The sequence below is a fragment of the Oncorhynchus masou genome, chromosome 2, assembly GCF_036934945.1.
Source record: "Oncorhynchus masou masou isolate Uvic2021 chromosome 2, UVic_Omas_1.1, whole genome shotgun sequence".
Taxonomy (NCBI): Eukaryota; Metazoa; Chordata; class Actinopteri; order Salmoniformes; family Salmonidae; genus Oncorhynchus; species Oncorhynchus masou.
In genome coordinates, this window is record NC_088213.1 from 6,027,925 (window position 1) to 6,051,993 (window position 24,069).

Consider the following 24,069-nt stretch of genomic DNA (forward strand, 5'->3'; position numbering starts at 1 on the left):
AAGATAAATGTAGTTTGAAATATAACATATTTAACATTAAGATCATTAATTGAAACATATATTTTTTAATTGATCTTAGATACAGTGTAGAAATAAAAACGTTTATGCATAAGATTTTAGAACTAAATATTTTCTAATAATTTGTGTCGCTCCCCCACATTATTAATAATGTACTATTCCAGGAAACGCGTCATACTAAATGGCTAATTTTGACTGTGCTTTGTATTGGAAACCTCCTCAATGTCACACATGTTGTTGTGTAACGCTCGCTAACTTGTTGGTTTCTAGTAGCTAAATTATATTAGCTAATCATGCATAAATTAAATTGTATATTATCTAATTCTGTCAGGAGTGCCTGCCAACAGGTTGCTGGTTCCTTCAATGCAGGAGGCTCAATGTAAGTATCTCGTTTTTTATACGAATTCCCATGCATGCAATTGACAGCTTGTTAACGTTATTTTATGATGCTAGTTTGAGACATGGTAGTGTGGGTTTTAAACTCGACAAAGACCTTTACCGATTGAATTATATTGCCAGCTTGCTGAACTTCATTCAACCGATCAGCTACCTTAGTTATATATCTATACTAAGCAAAATTATAAACGCAACATGCAACAATTTCAGTTCGTGTGTGTGTAACAATTTCAGAGTAACAGTTCATATAAGGAGTATCGTCAATTGAAATTAATTATTCCCTAATCTATGTATTTCACATGACTGGGTGGGGCTATTATATTTATTTTTTAATAAACTTTTATTTAACTAGGCAAGTCAGAAATTCTTATTTACAATGATGGCCTACACTGGCCAAACCCGGACACCGCTGGGCCATTTGTGCGTCGCCCTATGGGACTCCCAATCATGGCTGGTTGTGCAGTGCAATCGCCCTCCTGGGATGGCGATTTCACTGCACACTGTCCTGTCCCATCTGGACAAGAGGAATATCCATGTAAGAATGCTGTTCATTGACTACAGCTCAGCATTCAACACCATATTACCCTCCAAGCTCATCTTTAAGCTTGAGACCCTGCGTCTCAACCCCACCCTGTGCAATTGGGTCCTGGACTTCCTGAGGGGTCACCCCCAGATGGTGAATGTAGGAAACCACACCTCCACTTCGCTGATCCTCAACACCCTGGGGCCCCACAAGGGTTCGTGCCCCTCCTGTACTCCCTGTTAACCCATGACTGCATGGCCAACCACACCTCCAACTCAAAAAGCTTCTTGATATGCCACACCTGTCAGGTGGATTATCTTGGCATAGAGGAAATGCTCACTAACAGGGACGTAAAAACACATTTGTGTAAATAATTTGAGAGAAATAAGCTTTATCTGGGATTGTTTATTTCAGCTCATGAAACCAACACCTTCACATGTGGTGTTTCTATTCCTGTTCACTAGATGATCTGGGCAGTTACTGGACTGTCTCAACATGAACCGGTTGATTCATCAACACATGTTAGCCAGTTGTGGAACCAGCAGTCTGCAGAGAGCAGTGTGCTGATTGGTTTATTCTCTGTTATAGTTGTGGAACCAGCGGTCTGCAGAGAGCAGTGTGCTCCAGTGCTGTCAGGTTGCAAGAGGATGCCAGTGTCTCAGCCACACCTGGGAAAATATCCAAAGACTTCAGGTAACACCAGCTCTGACTAGGTGGCATTCTGCCTACAGCTCTCTGCCGTTTCTGCCTACAGCTCTCTGCCGTTTCTGCCTACAGCTCTCTGCCGTTTCTGCCTACAGCTCTCTGCCGTTTCTGCCTACAGCTCTCTGCCCTTCTGCCTACAGCTCTCTGCCTACAGCTCTCTGCCCTTCTGCCTACAGCTCTCTGCCTACAGCTCTCTGCCTACAGCTCTCTGCCGTTCTGCCTACAGCTTCTGCCTACAGCTCTCTGCCCTTCTGCCTACAGCTCTCTGCCTACAGCTCTCTGCCGTTTCTGCCTACAGCTCTCTGCCGTTTCTGCCTACAGCTCTCTGCCGTTCTCAGCCAATTGCTTCGCTCACAACTGGCTCATGTGAACTACAATCCCAACCCTGTGTCATCAGCGAGAAACAATCCTTCAAATAAAACAATAGTCCATTTTGCCCAGATCCATCCAGCGAAACTGTAATTCAGCTCCACTTCCTGAGTTTCGCTGACACACAGGTGTACGGAGCATGCTAGATAGCTAATTAACACAGGTAAACAAGCAATGAAACCATGGAGATATGGCCGCGTGGGAACACTAACCCTATAAAGATGTGTTGTAATTGAACCTTTTAGTAAAAAAATATATATATTTCTCTTATTTGAAAGATGAGGTCCATATGCCTCCAACCTAGCGATGTTAATGTTCAGACAGCGTTGTACAGAAGACACCTTTACCCAATGACTTACTGGGTACTTTAATAGGATCCCTGTATATCAGTACCCAGGTCAAATAGAGGAGAGGTGTTTCTTTAGGTTTTAATAGGATCCCTGTATATCAGTACCCCACACAATACCCAGGTCAAATAGAGGAGAGGTGTTTCTTTAGGTTTTAATAGGATCCCTGTATATCAGTACCCCACACAATATCCAGGTCAAATAGAGGAGAGGTGTTGTTGTGTCGTGAGGTGTTGCTTTGGGTTTTTTTTTAAACCCGGTTTGCTGTTCACTTGAGCAATCTCAGATGGGAGCTCAATGCAATCATGCCTCTATGTAACACTGTACACTTTCTGGAAGTTGTTCTGGATTTGGGGACTGTGAAAAGACCCCTGGTGGGATAAGTGTGTGTGTCAGATTTGTGTTAGTTGACTGTGCAAACAATTTGAAATTTAACGACTTTCTTATAATGTTGCAATCAGTCTCTCCTCTACTTCCAGCCCAGAGAGACTGTATTGATCTCAGCCCTCTGATGGCAAGACGTGCCGCTCTGTTCTGGGCCAGCTGCAGCTTCACTAGGTCCTTTGTTGCACCTGACCTGAACTAGAGCCTGTAGGACTTGCTTTGCGGAGGGTGGTATCAAAAAATCTGACAGACCTCTCCTCATCTTTACAACCATTGAATCTATATGTTTTGACCATGACAGTTTACACTTAGGACACACCAAGTAATTTAGTTTCCTCAATGTGTTTACCAGTTGAGGTATAGTTATGGTGCTGGAGGAGATGGCTGCTGTTTTACAGGCTCCTAACCAACTGGGCTATTTATTTCATTCACATTGTTTGTAACTTATTGTGTACATAATGTTGCTGCTACCATCTCTTATGACCGAAAAGAGCTCCTGGACATCTGAACAGTGATTACTCACCTCGATCTGGACGCAGATTTTTTATTTATTTAATGAGTCCGAAGCAAAGGATATACTGCTTTGTCAAGACGAGGCCCAAATCCCCGTCATCAGCGTGAAGAAAAGGGGGAGGAGGGCATTCTAAGAATTCGTAGACGAGGAGGTAAACCACGTCTCCCCTCTGTATTATTGTCCAACGTGCTCATTGGAAAACAAACTGGGCCATCTATGATTTAAGACTCTCCTACCAACGGGACATTAAAACTAGTAATATCTTCTGTTTCACCGAGACGTGTCTACAACAGTCTTTGCTCAATATTGTCACGTTTCCAACAGTTTGCCCATGTTTCTTTCTCCTCTCTAAGTCACCTCCCCCCGATGCCTGGCCAGGACAGTGTGCTGAGATGGGCTGGGAAGAAGTACGAGGAGTTACCAATAGCACATATCAAAGCCACATATAACAAGTAAGCTGAGAGACAGTGATGTGAATAACTGGTATATTAATGTCTCCCTCCAGTACACATGTCCAGGTGATATATATTGATGTATACATATAAGATAAGTAATCCTTCTCAATTTAGATGCACTATTGTAAAGTGGCTGTTCCACTGGATGTCAGATGAATTCACCAATTTGTAACAATATATTAATGTCTCCTTCCAGTACACATGTCCAGGTGAGTCTCTCTCAGTACACATGTCCAGGTGACATATATTAATGTCTCTCTCCAGTAATAATGTCCAGGTATTATTAATGCCTCTCTCCAGTACACATGTCCAGGTGATTATATATTAATGTCTCTCTCCAGTACACATGTCCAGGTGATTATATATTAATGTCTCTCTCCAGTACACATGTCCAGGTGATTATATATTAATGTCCTCCAGTACACATGTCCAGGTGATTATATATTAATGTCTCTCTCCAGTACACATGTCCAGGTGATATATATTAATGTCTCCTCCAGTACACATGTCAGGTGACACATGTCCAGGTCCAGGTGACAGACTGTGAGGGCCAGTTCATGGTCAGAACATCGTGTGGAACCGAGGGGTTCAAGAACGTCAAGAAGTCCACCCCCATCGCTGCTCAGACAGCAGGCATCTCAGCTGCAGCGGTAAGATGAGACCACATGGAAAATATCGATACTGTAGACGTATAGTTAAGTTGTAGTCTGGCTGCTACAGACAAGAACACCGAGACATCTGTTCTCCACTAGATGGCACTAGAGCCTAAAACAAACTGGCAAAAAGATGAATTTGTGTTTCCTGATGAATGGTCCTGTATTCTTCTTCTCCTGGGCAGAAGGCCACAGCGGTGGGGGTGACGTTTGTCCGCGTGTTGGTGAAAGGTCTGGGTCCTGGACGCTTGGTGAGAATTCATACCGTAGAGATAGTGTTCACATGCTGCATCTCCCCCCACTCTGAAGTTATCCCAGCAGTTTGCCAGCTGCAGACCACCCTGTATCCCACTGTTGGCTTTAACCAGCAGCAGACCACCCTGTATCCTACTGTTGGCTTTAACCAGCTGCAGACCACCCTGTATCCCACTGTTGGCTTTAACCAGCTGCATCTCACTGGCTTTAACCAGCAGACCACCCTGCACCCCACTGTGTTAACCAGCAGCAGATCACCCTGTATCTCACTGGCTTTAACCAGCAGCAGACCACCCTGTATCCCACTGGCTTTAACCAGCAGCAGACCACCCTGTATCCCACTGTTGGCTTTAACCAGCAGACCACCCTGCACCCCACTGTGTTAACCAGCTGCAGACCACCCTGTATCCCACTGATGGCTTTAACCAGCAGCAGACCACCCTGTATCCCACTGTTGGCTTTAACCAGCAGCAGAACACCCTGTATCCCACTGTTGGCTTTAACCAGCAGCAGAACACCCCGTATCCCACTGCTGGCTTTAACCAGCAGCAGACCACCCTGTATCCCACTGTTGGCTTTAACCAGCAGCAGACCACCCTGTATCCCACTGTGTTAACCAGCAGCAGACCACCCTGTATCCCACTGCTGGCTTTAACCAGCAGCAGACCACCCTGTATCCCACTGTTGGCTTTAACCAGCAGCAGACCACCCTGTATCCCACTGCTGGCTTTAACCAGCAGCAGACCACCCTGTATCCCACTGTGTTAACCAGCAGCAGACCACCCTGTATCCCACTGTTGGCTTTATCCAGCAGCAGACCACCCTGTATCCCACTGTTGGCTTTAACCAGCAGCAGACCACCCTGTATCCCACTGTTGGCTTTAACCAGCAGACCACCCTGCACCCCACTGTGTTAACCAGCAGCAGATCACCCTGTGTCTCACTGGCTTTAACCAGCAGCAGACCACCCTGTATCTCACTGTGTTAACCAGCAGCAGACCACCCTGTATCCCACTGCTGGCTTTAACCAGCTGCAGACCACCCTGTATCCCACTGCTGGCTTTAACCAGCAGCAGACCACCCTGTATCCCACTGTGTTAACCAGCAGCAGACCACCCTGTATCCCACTGTGTTAACCAGCAGCAGACCACCCTGTATCCCACTGCTGGCTTTAACCAGCAGCAGACCACCCCGTATCCCACTGTGTTAACCAGCAGCAGACCACCCTGTATCCCACTGCTGGCTTTAACCAGCAGCAGACCACCCTGTATCCCACTGTGTTAACCAGCAGCAGACCACCCTGTATCCCACTGTGTTAACCAGCAGCAGACCACCCTGTATCCCACTGGCTTTAACCAGCAGCAGACCACCCTGTATCCCACTGCTGGCTTTAACCAGCAGCAGACCACCCTGTATCCCACTGCTGGCTTTAACCAGCAGCAGACCACCCTGTATCCCACTGTGTTAACCAGCAGCAGACCACCCTGCATCCCACTGCTGGCTTTAACCAGCAGACCACCCTGTATCTCACTGGCTTTAACCAGCAGCAGACCACCCTGTATCCCACTGCTGGCTTTAACCAGCAGACCACCCTGCATCCCACTGTGTTAACCAGCAGCAGATCACCCTGTATCCCACTGTGTTAACCAGCTCACTGGCCCACTTTAACCAGCAGCAGATCACCCTGTGTCTCACTGGCTTTAACCAGCAGCAGACCACCCTGCATCCCACTGCTGGCTTTAACCAGCAGCAGACCACCCTGTATCCCACTGTGTTAACCAGCAGCAGACCACCCTGCATCCCACTGTGTTAACCAGCAGCAGACCACCCTGCATCCCACTGTTGGCTTTAACCAGCAGCAGACCACCCTGTATCCCACTGTGTTAACCAGCAGCAGACCACCCTGCATCCCACTGTTGGCTTTAACCAGCAGCAGACCACCCTGTATCCCACTGCTGGCTTTAACCAGCAGCAGACCACCCTGTATCCCACTGTTGGCTTTAACCAGCAGCAGACCACCCTGTATCCCACTGCTGGCTTTAACCAGCAGCAGACCACCCTGTATCCCACTGTGTTAACCAGCAGCAGACCACCCTGTATCCCACTGTGTTAACCAGCAGCAGACCACCCTGTATCTCACTGGCTTTAACCAGCAGCAGACCACCCTGTATCCCACTGCTGGCTTTAACCAGCAGCAGACCACCCTGTATCCCACTGCTGGCTTTAACCAGCAGCAGACCACCCTGTATCCCACTGTGTTAACCAGCAGCAGACCACCCTGCATCCCACTGCTGGCTTTAACCAGCAGACCACCCTGTATCTCACTGGCTTTAACCAGCAGCAGACCACCCTGTATCCCACTGCTGGCTTTAACCAGCAGACCACCCTGCACCCCACTGTGTTAACCAGCAGCAGATCACCCTGCGTCTCACTGGCTTTAACCAGCAGCAGATCACCCTGTGTCTCACTGGCTTTAACCAGCAGCAGACCACCCTGCATCCCACTGCTGGCTTTAACCAGCAGCAGACCACCCTGTATCCCACTGTGTTAACCAGCAGCAGACCACCCTGCATCCCACTGTGTTAACCAGCAGCAGACCACCCTGCATCCCACTGTTGGCTTTAACCAGCAGCAGACCACCCTGTATCCCACTGTGTTAACCAGCAGCAGACCACCCTGCATCCCACTGTTGGCTTTAACCAGCAGCAGACCACCCTGTATCCCACTGCTGGCTTTAACCAGCAGCAGACCACCCTGTATCCCACTGTTGGCTTTAACCAGCAGCAGACCACCCTGTATCCCACTGCTGGCTTTAACCAGCAGCAGACCACCCTGTATCCCACTGCTGGCTTTAACCAGCAGCAGACCACCCTATATCCCACTATTGGCTTTAACCAGCAGCAGACCACCCTGTATCCCACTGCTGGCTTTATCCAGCAGCAGACCACCCTGTATCCCACTGTTGGCTTTAACCAGCAGCAGACCACCCTGTATCCCACTGTTGGCTTTATCCAGCAGCAGACCAACCTGTATCCCACTGTTGGCTTTATCCAGCAGCAGACCAACCTGTATCCCACTGTTGGCTTTAACCAGCAGACCACCCTGTCCCACTGCTGGCTTTAACCAGCAGCAGACCACCCTGTATCCCACTGTTGGCTTTAACCAGCAGCAGACCACCCTGTATCTCACTGGCTTTAACCAGCAGCAGACCACCCTGTATCCCACTGGCTTTAACCAGCAGCAGACCACCCTGTATCCCACTGTGTTAACCAGCAGCAGACCACCCTGTATCCCACTGCTGGCTTTAACCAGCAGCAGATCACCCTGCATCCCACTGCTGGCTTTAACCAGCAGCAGACCACCCTGTATCCCACTGTGTTATCCAGCAGCAGACCACCCTGCATCCCACTGCTGGCTTTAACCAGCAGCAGACCACCCTGCATCCCACTGCTGGCTTTAACCAGCCACAGACCACCCTGTGTTAACATCCCACTGCTCACTGCTTTAACCAGCCACAGACCACCCAGCTGCAGACCACCCTGTATCCCACTGCTGGCTTTAACCAGCCACAGACCACCCTGTATCCCACTGTGTTATCCAGCAGCAGACCACCCTGCATCCCACTGCTGGCTTTAACCAGCAGCAGACCACCCTGCATCCCACTGCTGGCTTTAACCAGCCACAGACCACCCTGCATCCCACTGCTGGCTTTAACCAGCAGCAGACCACCCTGTATCCCACTGTTGGCTTTAACCAGCCACAGACCACCCTGTACTTTTTCCTCTGGTCTAAAACAATTTCCCAATACCCCAGGGCAGTGATTGGTGACATTTCCCTGTGTCGGGTGTCATCTTGGGACGTTAAATCGGGTGTCCTAAAGATCCCATGGTACTTATTGTAAGAGTAGGGGTGTTAACCCTGGTGTTCTGGCTAAATTCCTAATCTGACCCGATTACCATCATGGTAACCTAATCATCCCCAGTTTACAATTGGCTCATTCATCTCTCCCCTGTAACATTTCCCCATGTCATTGATTTAAATTAGAATGTGTTCTCAGTCAATTTGCCTGGTTCATTAAACATCTGGTTTTGAATCTGTCAGAATCTTGTAGAGATGAGGAAAAGATGTTTGACTCGGTTCTGATGCATTTCTCTCTGTGTGCAGTCTGCCATCAAGGGTCTGACCATGGGAGGATTGGAGGTTGTGTCCATCACAGACAACACCCCCGTACCACACAATGGTTGTCGCCCTCGCAAGGCTCGACGAATATGAACAGGACCGTACCATCACGGACTGCAGGGGGTCCAGCAATCTGTCTTGTAACATGCTTAATGTTTTTGTTGTATGAAGACTAATTTTTACTGGTATTTAAGCATTTTGGAAAATACTACACAGATTCATCCCTGGACTGAAAAACAAGTTCAATGTAGAATCTGCAGTCCAGGACTTAATCTGTGTCTGGGGGACTGGCCCTGAGTGCATGTACCAGCACATCTAGTAACAGATAGAAAATGATTCATCGATGTTTATTAAATCCATATACAACCAAACCCTGTACAACATGTGTTATAAATACAAGGCTTCCAGCAGGAGAGAACCTGGTCAGACCAGTCCACCGGAGAGAACCTGGTCAGACCAGTCCACCGGGAGAGAACCTGGTCAGACCAGTCCACCGGGAGAGAACCTGGTCAGACCAGTCCACCGGGAGAGAACCTGGTCAGACCAGTCCACCGGGAGAGAACCTGGTCAGACCAGTCCACCGGAGAGAACCTGGTCAGACCAGTCCACCGGGAGAGAACCTGGTCAGACCAGTCCACCGGGAGAGAACCTGGTCAGATCAGTCCACCGGGAGAGAACCTGGTCAGATCAGTCCACCGGGAGAGAACCTGGTCAGATCAGTCCACCGGGAGAGAACCTGGTCAGACCAGTCCACCGGGAGAGAACCTGGTCAGATCAGTCCACCGGGAGAGAACCTGGTCAGACCAGTCCACCGGGAGAGAACCTGGTCAGACCAGTCCACCGGGAGAGAACCTGGTCAGATCAGTACTTATATTGAGAAACCAGCTCAATGTGGGCTCAATCCAGACTCCCAGGTACTGATATTGAGAAACCAGCTCAATGTGGGCTCAATCCAGACTCCCAGGTACTGATATTGAGAAACCAGCTCAATGTAGGCTCAATCCAGACTCCCAGGTACTTATAGAGAAACCAGCTCAATGTGGGCTCAATCCAGACTCCCAGGTACTGATATTGAGAAACAAGCTCAATGTGGACTCACACTTGTCATTAATCCAGGTACTCATATTGAGAAACCAGCTCAGTGTGGGCTCAATCCAGACTCCCAGGTACTTATATTGAGAAACCAGCTCAGAGGCTCAATCCAGACTCCCAGGTACTTATATTGAGAAACCTGCTCAATGTGGACTCACACTTGTCCATCCAGGTACTCATATTGAGAAACCAGCTCAGTGTGGGCTCAATCCAGACTCCCAGGTAATTATATTGAGAAACCAGCTCAATGTGGGCTCACACTTGTCATCAATCCAGACTCCCAGGTACTGATATTGATAAACAAGCCTGGTCAGATCCAGACCCCGGGATATTGAGAAACCAGCTCAGTGTGGGCAATCCAGACTCCCAGGTACTGATATTGAGAAACAAGCTCAGTGTGGGCTCAATCCAGACTCCCCAGGTACTGATATTGAGAAACCAGCTCAGTGTGGGCTCAATCCAGACTCCCAGGTACTGAGAAAAACCAGCTCTGTCAATCCACCCCAGGTACTGATATTGAGAAACAAGCCTGGTCAATCCAGACTCCCAGGTACTGATATTGAGAAACCAGCTCAGTGTGGGCTCAATCCAGACTCCCCAGGTACTGATAGAGAAACCAGCTCAGTGTGGGCTCAGATCCAGTCCACCAGGTACTGATATTGAGAAACCAGCTGGTGGGCTCAATCCAGACTCCCCAGGTACTGATATTGAGAAACCAGCTCAGTGTGGGCTCAATCCAGACTCCCCAGGTACTGATATTGAGAAACCAGCTCAGTGGGGGCTCAATCCAGACTCCCAGGTACTGATATTGAGAAACCAGCTCAGTGTGGGCTCAATCCAGACTCCCAGGTACTGATATTGAGAAACCAGCTCAGTGTGGGCTCAATCCAGACTCCCCAGGTACTGATATTGAGAAACCAGCTCAGTGTGGGCTCAATCCAGACTCCCAGGTACTGATATTGAGAAACCAGCTCAGTGTGGGCTCAATCCAGACTCCCCAGGTACTGATATTGAGAAACCAGCTCAGTGGGGGCTCAATCCAGACTCCCAGGTACTGATATTGAGAAACCAGCTCAGTGTGGGCTCAATCCAGACTCCCAGGTACTGATATTGATAAACCAGCTCAGTGTGGGCTCAATCCAGACTCCCCAGGTACTGATAGAGAAACCAGCTCAGTGTGGGCTCATGGAGTGGCAGCACATATGCAGATTTCCTTGCTTTTGGAAAACTTCCTGGTAACAACGTTAAATTAAAAATGTGGGCTACTGAGACAGCAATAAGAGGTGATGCACGACTAGGCTCCAAATGATCAGCCCCTGGTGAGTTTATCATGTCTAATGTTAACATCCAGGACTACTTTATCAGTGAATTTCAGAAAAGGAAAACTCCTGACCAGCATTTTCACTGTCATTCAATAGATTTTCACCACGCTGCCTTTGAAATACATTCAGAGATAAAGGCTGCAGAGATAACGGTGATTTAAACCCATTAATGATATCCATGTTGTCAGTAATAGGGCCAGGGAATCTAAATGAATTCATTTATTGAGGGAGAGAAGAAGAGAGACATCCCTTCAGGGATGTAACAGCTTCCCAAAATGTAGCTGAGTTCCCTGTACATTCAGATAGTGTATTAGCATAATGATCGGATTTAGCTTTTTGAAACTTTTTTGAAACGGATTTCTCAACTACCTGAAAGACTGCCAGTCTGGGAATCTGGCTTTGGCCCAGGCAGCATCCCTGTTGTGCATGACTTCAGATAGCTCTGGACTGAACCAAGGGCAAGACCTACTTTTAATTCTAAGGGAACATGTTTATCTACAACACAATGTAAAACATGAGACGTGGTTCAGAGCCCACTGTGGGTCAGGTACAGAAGCAATACAATCAAAGTCACCAAAATAAAGGTCACAAAGAAAAGGCCAGTTCATTGAAGTGTTTAAAATGTCTCTCGTTGATAAAATGAGGCTTGGATCGAGGCATCTGGATATCCCTGACACATACAATGGGACAGCGGTCACTAATATCCAAAGCAAATACCCCAGAATATTACTCTGGAGTATTTGTAAATATGAGGTCAATCAAAGTCGATTTCGTAGAGTCTTTTAAGTTTGGACGAGTGGGCTTTAATCAGCTGGGTCAAATTTAGATTAGTACAACAGTCATGTAGACAGTCAGCTTCCAGCATCAATGCAAGATTAAAATCTCCAGCGATCAACACCTCTGGGGTAATAAAAAATGGCAATTAAATCAGGTTTGTTTAGTACACACTTCTTGGCGGAAGGTGGACGGTAGATTCCTATAACTGTTATTCTTGACTTTGAACACAACTGAAGACTTAAAGCCAACAAGTATACTAGTTTAGGACTGGAGGTGGCCTTTAACAGAGACACAGAAAGAAGATTCCTTGTGTAAATAGCAACACCACCACCGTTGCCTTTCCTACCAGCCCTAAACACATTATAATCATCCATAGAAACACCACCACCGTTGCCTTTCCTACCAGCCCTAAACACATTATAATCATCCATAGCAACACCACCACCGTTGCCTTTCCTACCAGCCCTAAACACATTATAATCATCCATAGAAACACCACCACCGTTGCCTTTCCTACCAGCCCTAAACACATTGTAACCATCCATAGAAACACCACCACCGTTGCCTTTCCTACCAGCCCTAAACACATTGTAACCATCCATAGAAACATCACCACCGTTGCCTTTCCTACCAGCCCTAAACACATTGTAACCATCCATAGAAACACCACAAATGTTGCCTTTCCTACCAGCCCTAAACACATTGTAACCATCCATAGAAACACCACCACCGTTGCCTTTCCTACCAGCCCTAAACACATTGCAACATTAGAGTCCAGGGTTTTATCAGTTAACTCAGTCTCAGATACAATACAAAATATCAGAGGCCCAGATCTTGACATTTTTTAGGTAATAAACTACACATATTAAGATGGAAAAATGTAAAACCATTTCTGCATTTAAAATCATAGTTTCAATACTTTGTGATTTCAGAACAACAGATTATATCTGCTAGGAAAATAAAACAAAGTAGAAATAGCAAAAACGTTTCTCCTGTTAGCACCATTATGTCACCACCTTCAGATACAACATGTAGAACTCATAGACTAAAGAACGTTTCTCTGGTTAGCACCACCTTCAGATACAACATGTAGAACTCTCATAGAGACTAAAGAACGTTAGCACCACCTTCAGATACAACATGTAGAACTCTCATAGAGACTAAAGAACGTTTCTCTGGTTAGCACCATTATGTCACCACCTTCAGATACAACATGTAGAACTCTCATAGACTAAAGAACGTTTCTCTGGTTAGCACCACCTTCAGATACAACATGTAGAACTCTCATAGAGACTAAAGAACGTTAGCACCACCTTCAGATACAACATGTAGAACTCTCATAGAGACTAAAGAACGTTAGTACCACCTTCAGATACAACATGTAGAACTCTCATAGAGACTAAAGAACGTTTCTCTGGTTAGCACCACCTTCAGATACAACATGTAGAACTCTCACAGAGACTTAAGAACGTTTCTCTGGTTATCACCACCTTCAGATACAACATGTAGAACTCTCATAGAGACTAAAGAACGTTTCTCTGGTTAGCACCACCTTCAGATACAACATGTAGAACTCTCACAGAGACTAAAGAACATTTTTCTGGTTAGCACCACCTTCAGATACAACATGTAGAACTCTCACAGAGACTAAAGAACATTTTTCTGGTTAGCACCACCTTCAGATACAACATGTAGAACTCTCACATTGACCAATGAGATGGTAAACATGACTTCCATGTAATGATAATATTGTCCTCACATGCATTTAGTTGACCAAGAACCTTTCCAGTGTGTGATGACAACAGCCGGGAGCCATTTTCACCCAGGTGAATTCCGTCTTCCAGAAAGTAGCCTGTTCCAGAACGAGTCAGATTTGTCGACGAAGGACTTACCTGGGTCCTTGGTCAGACGCATTAACCACTGGGGAAGAGACCAAAAGACGGCTAAAACACTCAGTCCCCACAACGACGAGGAGATGGAATTGGGGCCAGAGACAATGAAACGTCCTGCAAATTTCTGTGCATTCTCCAAAAGTCTCTGTAAAGCTAAGAGTTCACACACATAATATCATTAGACCCAATATGCAACACAACTGTTTTCAGAGCAGGAATGTGTTTCTTGGTGGTGGGCTTAGGTGACTTCCAGGAAAACATAGGGTCCAGGAAAACAGTAATACCTCCAGGAAAACAGTCCAGGAAAACAGTTAGGGTCTAATACCTCAGCTCCAGGAAAACAGTTAGGGTCTAATACCTCAGCTCCAGGAAAACAGTCAGGGTCTAATACCTCAGCTCCAGGAAAACAGTCAGGGTCTAATACCTCAGCTCCAGGAAAACAGTTAGGGTCTAATACCTCAGCTCCAGGAAAACAGTTAGGGTCTAATACCTCAGCTCCAGGAAAACAGTCAGGGTCTAATACCTCAGCTCCAGGAAAACAGTTAGGGTCTAATACCTCAGCTCCAGGAAAACAGTTAGGGTCTAATACCTCAGCTCCGGGACAAAGGTATGGGTGTTTCTGATTTCCACCAATCTAACCACGGAGCTTCCCATAATAATGGTTGATGGCTGCTGTCCATATCGAGCCGGAGCCCTCAACCCAACCTCACTAACGTCTTAAATCTAAATTACGGATTGCCTCTTATCGTCGTCCCCTTATGCCATAGTTTGTACATCTCAATTGTCAGCAGAAACCACATTTGTGGTCAGCCATATCAGCTATGTTTTTTAAAGGCAGTAAATGAGGCTGCTGAATCGTGGTAATGTTGGGGCTGCCAGACAAGGTCTGCTGATAACCAGGTGTAACAGTGGTAAGGTGTTGGGACTCTGCTGATAACCAGGTGTAAAGGTGTTGGGACAGTGTAGTGGTGGTAAGGTGTTGGGACTCTGCTGATAACCAGGTAACAGTGGTAGGTGTTGGGACTCTGCTGATAACCAGGTGTAACAGTGGTAAGGTGTTGGGACTCTGCTGATAACCAGGTGTAACAAGGTGTTGTATAACCAGGTGTAACAGTGGTAAGGTGTTGGGACTCTGCTGATAACCAGGTGGTAAGGTGTTGGGACTCTGCTGATAACCAGGTGTAACAGTGGTAAGGTGTTGGGACTCTGCTGATAGCCAGGTGTAACAGTGGTAAGGTGTTGGGACTCTGCTGATAACCAGGTGTAACAGTGGTAAGGTGTTGGGACTCTGCTGATAACCAGGTGTAACAGTGGTAAGGTGTTGGGACTCTGCTGATAACCAGGTGTAACAGTGGTAAGGTTGTTGCTGGACAGTGGTAAGGTGTTGGGACTCTGCTGATAACCAGGTGTAACAGTGTTAAGGTGTTGGGACTCTGCTGATAACCAGGTGTAACAGTGGTAAGGTGTTGGGACTCTGCTGATAACCAGGTGTAACAGTGGTAAGGTGTTGGGGCTCTGCTGATAACCAGGTGTAACAGTGGTAAGGTGTTGGGACTCTGCTGATAGCCAGGTGTAACAGTGGTAAGGTGTTGGGACTCTGCTGATAACCAGGTGTAACAGTGGTAAGGTGTTGGGACTCTGCTGATAACCAGGTGTAACAGTGGTAAGGTGTTGGGACTCTGCTGATAACCAGGTGTAACAGTGGTAAGGTGTTGGGACTCTGCTGATAACCAGGTGTAACAGTGGTAAGGTGTTGGGACTCTGCTGATAACCAGGTGTAACTCTGCTGATAACCAGGTGTAGTGGTAAGGTGTTGGGACTCTGCTGATAGCCAGGTGTAACAGTGGTAAGGTGTTGGGACTCTGCTGATAACCAGGTGTAACAGTGGTAAGGTGTTGGGACTCTGCTGATAGCCAGGTGTAACAGTGGTAAGGTGTTGGGACTCTGCTGATAGCCAGGTGTAACAGTGGTAAGGTGTTGGGACTTGGGACTCTGCTGATAACCAGGTGTAACAGTGGTAAGGTGTTGGGACTCTGCTGATAACCAGGTGTAAAGGTGTTGGGACTCTGCTGATAGCCAGGTGGTAAGGTGTTGGGACTCTGCTGATAACCAGGTGTAACAGTGGTAAGGTGTTGGGACTCTGCTGATAACCAGGTGTAACAGTGGTAAGGTGTTGGGACTCTGCTGATAACCAGGTGTAACAGTGGTAAGGTGTTGGGACTCTGCTGATAACCAGGTGTAACAGTGGTAAGGTGTTGGGACTCTGCCGGCTGATAACCAGGTGTAACAGTGGTAAGGTGTTGGGACTCTGCTGATAACCAGGTGTAACAGTGGTAAGGTGTTGGGACTCTGCTGATAACCAGGTGTAACAGTGGTAAGGTGTTGGGACTGGTAAGTGTTGGGACTCTGCTGTTGGACTGCTGATAACCAGGTGTAACAGTGGTAAGGTGTTGGGACATAACCAGGTGTAACAGTGGTAAGGTGTTGGGACTCTGCTGATAACCAGGTGTAACAGTGGTAAGGTGTTGGGACTCTGCTGATAGCCAGGTGTAACAGTGGTAAGGTGTTGGGACTCTGCTGATAGCCAGGTGTAACAGTGGTAAGGTGTTGGGACTCCACAGGTGAAATGTTACCGTAATACAGTGGGGCAAAAAAGTATTTAGTCAGCCACCAATTGTGCAAGCTCTCCCACTTAAAAAGATGAGGCCTGTAATTTTCATCATAGGTACACTTCAACAATGACAGACAAAATTAGAGATTTTTTTTCTCCAGAAAATCACATTGTAGGATTTTTAATGAATTTATTTGCAAATTATGGTGGAAAATAAGTATTTGGTCACCTACAAACAAGCAAGATTACTGGCTCTCACACACCTGTAACTTCTTCTTTAAGAGGCTCCTCTGTCCTCCACTCATTACCTGTATTAATGGAACCTGTTTGAACTTGTTATCAGTATAAAAGACACCTGTCCACACTCCAAACTCCACTATGGCCAAGACCAAAGAGCTGTCAAAGGACACCAGAAACAAAATTGTAGACCTGCACCAGGCTGGCAAGACTGAATCTGTAATAGGTAAGCAGCTTGGTTTGAAGAAATCAACTGTGGGAGCAATTATTAGGAAATGGAAGACATACAAGACCACTGATAATCTCCCTCGATCTGGGGCGCCACACAAGATCTCACCCCGTGTGGTCAAAATGATCACAAGAACAGTGAGCAAAAATCCCAGAACCACACGGGGGGACCGAGTGAATGACCTGCAGAGAGCTGGGACCAAAGTAACAAAGCCTACCATCAGTAACACACTACGCCGCCACGGACTCCTGCAGTGCCAGACGTGTCCAGGCCCGTCTGAAATTTGCTAGAGAGCATTTGGATGATCCAGAAGAAGATTGGGAGAATGTCATATGGTCAGATGAAACCAAAATATAACTTTTTGTTAAAAACTCAACTCGTCGTGTTTGGAGGACAAAGAATGCTGAGTTGCATCCAAAGAACACCATACCTACTGTGAAGCATGGGGGTGGAAACATCATGCTTTGGGGCTGTTTTTCTGCAAAGGGACCAGGACGACTGATCTGTGTAAAGGAAAGAATGAATGGGGCCATGTATTGTGAGATTTTGAGTGAAAACCTCCTTCAATCAGCAAGGGCATTGAAGATGAAACATGGCTGGGTCTTTCAGCATGACAATGATCCCAAACACACCGCCCGGGCAATGAAGGAGTGGCTTCGTAAGAAGCATTTCAAGGTCCTGGAGTGGCCTTGCCAGTCTCCAGATATCAAACCCATAGAAAATCTTCGGAGGGAGTTGAACGTCCGTGTTGCCCAGCAACAGCCCCAAAACATCACTGCTCTAGAGGAGATCTGCATGTGTCTCAGACACCTGTTTGTGTCTCAGCCACCAGATCTCAACCCAGAGGGGTTTAAAGGGGGTTTGTGTCTCAAACACCAGATCTCAACCCAGAGGGGGTTTAAAGGGGGTTTGTGTCTCAGCCACCAGATCTCAACCCAGAGGGGGTTTAAAGGGGGTTTGTGTCTCAGTCACCAGATCTCAACCCAGAGGGGGTTTAAAGGGGGTTTGTGTCTCAGCCACCAGATCTCAACCCAGAGGGGGTTTAAAGGGGGTTTGTGTCTCAAACACCAGATCTCAACCCAGAGGGGGTTTAAAGGGGGTTTGTGTCTCAGCCACCAGATCTCAACCTAGAGGGGGTTTAAAGGGGGTTTGTGTCTCAGCCACCAGATCTCAACCCAGAGGGGGTTTAAATGGGGTTTGTGTCTCAGCCACCAGATCTCAACCCAGAGGGGGTTTAAAGGGGGTTTGTCTCAGCCACCAGATCTCAACCCAGAGGGGGTTTAAAGGGGGTTTGTGTCTCAGCCACCAGATCCCTCCTCAGAGCAGGTGAGTCTCCTGTATTGTGTTAGTTACCTGTATCTCTCTCCCCTCCTCAGAGCAGGTGAGTCTCCTGTATTGTGTTAGTTACCTGTATCTCTCTCCCCTCCTCAGAGCAGGTGAGTCTCCTGTATTGTGTGTTAGTTATCTGTATCTCCCCTCCTCAGAGCAGGTGAGTCTCCTGTATTGTGTTAGTTACCTGTATCTCTCCTCCTCAGAGCAGGTGAGTCTCCTGTATTGTGTTAGTTACCTGTATCTCTCTCCTCCTCAGAGCAGGTGAGTCTCCTGTATTGTGTGTTAGTTACCTGTATCTCTCTCCCTCCTCAGAGCAGGTGAGTCTCCTGTATTGTGTTTAGTTACCTGTATCTCTCTCCCCTCCTCAGAGCAGGTGAGTCTCCTGTATTGTGTGTTAGTTACCTGTATCTCTCCCCCTCCTCAGAGCAGGTGAGTCTCCTGTATTGTGTTAGTTACCTGTATCTCTCTCCCCTCCTCAGAGCAGGTGAGTCTCCTGTATTGTGTGTTAGTTACCTGTATCTCTCTCCCCTCCTCAGAGCAGGTGAGTCTCCTGTATTGTGTTAGTTACCTGTATCTCTCCCCTCCTCAGAGCAGGTGAGTCTCCTGTATTGTGTTAGTTACCTGTATCTCTCTCCCCTCCTCAGAGCAGGTGAGTCTCCTGTATTGTGTTAGTTACCTGTATCTCTCTCCCCTCCTCAGAGCAGGTGAGTCTCCTGTATTGTGTTAGTTACCTGTATCTCTCTACTCCTCAGAGCAGGTGAGTCTCCTGTATTGTGTTAGTTACCTGTATCTCTCTCCCTCCTCAGAGCAGGTGAGTCTCCTGTATTGTGTTAGTTACCTGTATCTCTCTCCCCTCCTCAGAGCAGGTGAGTCTCCTGTATTGTGTTAGTTACCTGTATCTCTCTCCCCTCCTCAGAGCAGGTGAGTCTCCTGTATTGTGTTAGTTACCTGTATCTCTCCCCTCCTCAGAGCAGGTGAGTCTCCTGTATTGTGTGTTAGTTACCTGTATCTCTCTCCCCTCCTCAGAGCAGGTGAGTCTCCTGTATTGTGTTAGTTACCTGTATCTCTCTCCCCTCCTCAGAGCAGGTGAGTCTCCTGTATTGTGTTAGTTACCTGTATCTCCCCCTCCTCAGAGCAGGTGAGTCTCCTGTATTGTGTGTTAGTTACCTGTATCTCTCTCCCCCAGTCAGAGCAGGTGAGTCTCCTGTTTTGTGTTAGTTACCTGTATCTCTCTCCCCTCCTCAGAGCAGGTGAGTCTCCTGTATTGTGTGTTAGTTACCTGTATCTCTCCCCCTCCTCAGAGCAGGTGAGTCTCCTGTATTGTGTTAGTTACCTGTATCTCTCTCCCTCCTCAGAGCAGGTGAGTCTCCTGTATGGTGTTAGTTACCTGTATCTCTCTCCTCCTCAGAGCAGGTGAGTCTCCTGTATTGTGTTAGTTACCTGTATCTCTCCCTCCTCCTCAGAGCAGGTGAGTCTCCTGTATTGTGTGTTAGTTATCTGTATCTCCCCCTCCTCAGAGCAGGTGAGTCTCCTGTATTGTGTTAGTTACCTGTATCTCTCTCCCCTCCTCAGAGCAGGTGAGCCTCCTGTATTGTGTTAGTTACCTGTATCTCTCTCCCCTCCTCAGAGCAGGTGAGTCTCCTGTATTGTGTTAGTTACCTGTATCTCTCCCCTCCTCAGAGCAGGTGAGTCTCCTGTATTGTGTTAGTTACCTGTATCTCTCTCCCCTCCTCAGAGCAGGTGAGTCTCCTGTATTGTGTTAGTTACCTGTATCTCTCCCCCTCCTCAGAGCAGGTGAGTCTCCTGTATTGTGTTAGTTACCTGTATCTCTCTCCCCTCCTCAGAGCAGGTGAGCCTCCTATATTGTGTTAGTTACCTGTATCTCTCTCCCTCCTCAGAGCAGGTGAGTCTCCTGTATTGTGTTAGTTACCTGTATCTCTCTCCCTCCTCAGAGCAGGTGAGTCTCCTGTATTGTGTGTTAGTTACCTGTATCTCTCCCCTCCCCTCAGAGCAGGTGAGTCTCCTGTATTGTGTTAGTTACCTGTATCTCTCTCCCCTCCTCAGAGCAGGTGAGTCTCCTGTATTGTGTTAGTTACCTGTATCTCTCTCCCTCCTCAGAGCAGGTGAGTCTCCTGTATTGTGTTAGTTACCTGTATCTCTCCCCTCCTCAGAGCAGGTGAGTCTCCTGTATTGTGTTAGTTACCTGTATCTCTCTCCCCTCCTCAGAGCAGGTGAGTCTCCTGTATTGTGTGTTAGTTACCTGTATCTCTCCCCTCCTCAGAGCAGGTGAGTCTCCTGTATTGTGTTAGTTACCTGTATCTCTCCCCTCCTCAGAGCAGGTGAGTCTCCTGTATTGTGTTAGTTACCTGTATCTCTCTCCCCTCCTCAGAGCAGGTGAGTCTCCTGTATTGTGTTAGTTACCTGTATCTCTCGCCCCTCCTCAGAGCAGGTGAGTCTCCTATATTGTGTGTTAGTTACCTGTATCTCTCTCCCCTCCTCAGAGCAGGTGAGTCTCCTGTATTGTGTTAGTTACCTGTATCTCTCTCCCCTCCTCAGAGCAGGTGAGTCTCCTGTATTGTGTTAGTTACCTGTATCTCTCTCCCCTCCTCAGAGCAGGTGAGTCTCCTGTATTGTGTGTTAGTTACCTGTATCTCTCTCCCCTCCTCAGAGCAGGTGAGTCTCCTGTATTGTGTTAGTTACCTGTATCTCTCTCCCCTCCTCAGAGCAGGTGAGCCTCCTGTATTGTGTGTTAGTTACCTGTATCTCTCTCCCCCTCCTCAGAGCAGGTGAGTCTCCTGTATTGTGTTAGTTACCTGTATCTCTCTCCCCTCCTCAGAGCAGGTGAGTCTCCTGTATTGTGTTAGTTACCTGTATCTCTCCCCCTCCTCAGAGCAGGTGAGTCTCCTGTATTGTGTTAGTTACCTGTATCTCTCTCCCTCCTCAGAGCAGGTGAGTCTCCTGTATTGTGTTAGTTACCTGTATCTCTCCCCCTCCTCAGAGCAGGTGAGCCTCCTGTATTGTGATCAAACAGACGTCTGACGTCAGGGAGCCCATCCTAATGAAATGTACTAGAACATGAAATATGGGACAACAAAGCATTGACACACTGACCGTAAAGAAACACCATTTCAGAATCAACACAACCAATGAGACGGGAAATAGATAGATGGGTTTTACAGTCTCTCTGACATCCTCTCTGACAGAACCATTTAAATATGACCCAGAAGGATAACGAGGGTATAAACCATTTAAATATGACCCAGAAGGATAACGAGGGTATAAACCATTTAAATATGACCCAGAAGGATAACGAGGTATAAACCATTTAAATATGACCCAGAAGGATAACGAGGGTATAAACCATTTAAATATGACCCAGAAGGATAACGAGGGTATAAACCATTTAAATATGACCCAGAAGGATAACGAGGGTATAAACCATTTAAATATGACCCAGAAGGATAACAAGGGTATAAACCATTTAAATATGACCCAGAAGGATAACGAGGTATAAACCATTTAAATATGACCCATAAGGATAACGAGGGTATAAACCATTTAAATATGACCCATAAGGATAACGAGGTATAAACCATTTAAATATGACCCAGAAGGATAACGAGGTATAAACCATTTAAATATGACCCAGAAGGATAACGAGGGTATAAACCATTTAAATTAGACCCAGAAGGATAACGAGGGTATAAACCATTTAAATATGACCCAGAAGGATAACGAGGGTATAAACCATTTAAATATGACCCAGAAGGATAACGAGGGTATAAACCATTTAAATATGACCCAGAAGGATAACGAGGGTATAAACCATTTAAATATGATCCAGAAGGATAACGAGGGTATAAACCATTTAAATATGACCCAGAAGGATAACGAGGGTATAAACCATTTAAATATGACCCAGAAGGATAACGAGGGAATAGGGGAAGGGCGCAGGGGGAAGGGGCGTGGGGGGGGGGGGGTAGGGTGCGGGGGAAAGGGCGCAGGGGGAAGAGGCGCAGGGGGGAAGGGGCGCAGGGGAGCAGGGGAAAGGGGGAAAGGGAGCAGGGGGAGGGCGCGACCAAACAGATGTGGGACCATATCATAGCTGGATAGTTTTATTCTGTACAAAGTTTATCAGTCTGAAACACATGGTACAACTCATCAAATCTGTGCTACTTCCACATATTTACAACTTCACTCATATACAAAAATACATTTATTTTCAACATTTCTCCTTTCTTTACACAGACACCCATCCAGAGGGAGATCGATAGGAAATCACCCACCAACCACGAGGCCTCCCATTGGACAGGGAAGCGGGTTTCCACCAATAAGAGGGAATTTAACATGGATGTTCCCTTCTCCGTCACGCCACCCCCCTCAGATAACCACTACTGTCCTCCCCACCGTACTCACTCAGACCGCAGGACACGACTTTAAAAGGTTCAGATATACAGTTAATATATGGTAATCACGTGATATGTAGAGGGAGGGACAGACAACTCTGGACCTGGGGGGGCCAGTCCTGACAGACAGACAACTCTGGACCTGGGGGGGGCCAGTCCTGACAGACAGACAACTCTGGACCTTGGAGGGGGGGGCCAGTCCTGACAGACAGACAACTCTGGACCTTGGAGGGGGGGCCAGTCCTGACAGACAGACAACTCTGGACCTGGGGGGCAGTCCTGACAGACAGACAACTCTGGACCTGGGGGGCAGTCCTGACAGACAGACAACTCTGGACCTTGGGGGGGGGGCCAGTCCTGACAGACAGACAACTCTGGACCTGGGGGGGCAGTCCTGACAGACAGACAACTCTGGACCTGGGGGGGCAGTCCTGACAGACAGACAGACAACTCTGGACCTTGGGGGCAGTCCTGACAGACAGACAGACAACTCTGGACCTGGGGGGGGGGCAGTCCTGACAGACAGACAACTCTGGACCTTGGGGGGGGGCAGTCCTGACAGACAGACAACTCTGGACCTTGGGGGGGGGGGGGGCAGTCCTGACAGACAGACAACTCTGGACTTGGGGGCAGTCCTGACAGACAGACAACTCTGGACCTTGGAGGGGGGGCCAGTCCTGACAGACAGACAACTCTGGACCTGGGGGGGGGCAGTCCTGATAGACAGACAACTCTGGACCTGGGGGGGGCAGTCCTGACAGACAGACAACTCTGGACCTGGGGGCCAGTCCTGACAGACAGACAACTCTGGACCTTGGGGGGGGCAGTCCTGACAGACAGACAACTCTGGACCTTGGGGGGGGGGCAGTCCTGACAGACAGACAACTCTGGACCTTGGGGGGGGGCAGTCCTGACAGACAGACAACTCTGGACCTGGGGGGGCAGTCCTGACAGACAGACAACTCTGGACCTGGGGGGGCAGACAACTCTGGACCTGGGGGGGGGCAGTCCTGACAGACAGACAACTCTGGACCTTGGGGGGGGGGGGCAGTCCTGACAGACAGACAACTCTGGACCTTGGGGGGGGGGGGGGGCAGTCCTGACAGACAGACAACTCTGGACCTTGGAGGGGGGGGGCAGTCCTGACAGACAGACAACTCTGGACCTGGGGGGGGCAGTCCTGACAGACAGACAACTCTGGACCTTGGGGGGGGCAGTCCTGACAGACAGACAACTCTGGACCTTGGGGGGGGCAGTCCTGACAGACAGACAACTCTGGACCTTGGAGGGGGGGGCAGTCCTGACAGACAGACAACTCTGGACCTGGGGGGGGGCAGTCCTGACAGACAGACAACTCTGGACCTTGGGGGGGG

The 24,069-nt window shown here is 47.9% G+C and overlaps 1 protein-coding gene across 1 annotated transcript; it reads left to right on the top strand.

Annotated features, from left to right (window-relative positions):
• The first annotated feature begins 205 nt into the window (after positions 1 to 205).
• Positions 206 to 9,169, top strand: LOC135554594 (small ribosomal subunit protein uS11m-like). Its single transcript, XM_064986986.1, has 7 exons — positions 206 to 397; positions 1,526 to 1,630; positions 3,610 to 3,708; positions 3,762 to 3,768; positions 4,239 to 4,361; positions 4,550 to 4,615; positions 8,784 to 9,169. The coding sequence occupies exons 1-7, from the start codon at positions 312 to 314 to the stop codon at positions 8,889 to 8,891; spliced, it is 594 nt and encodes a 197-aa protein (XP_064843058.1). The 5' UTR covers positions 206 to 311; the 3' UTR covers positions 8,892 to 9,169.
• Positions 9,170 to 24,069: the final 14,900 nt, after the last annotated feature.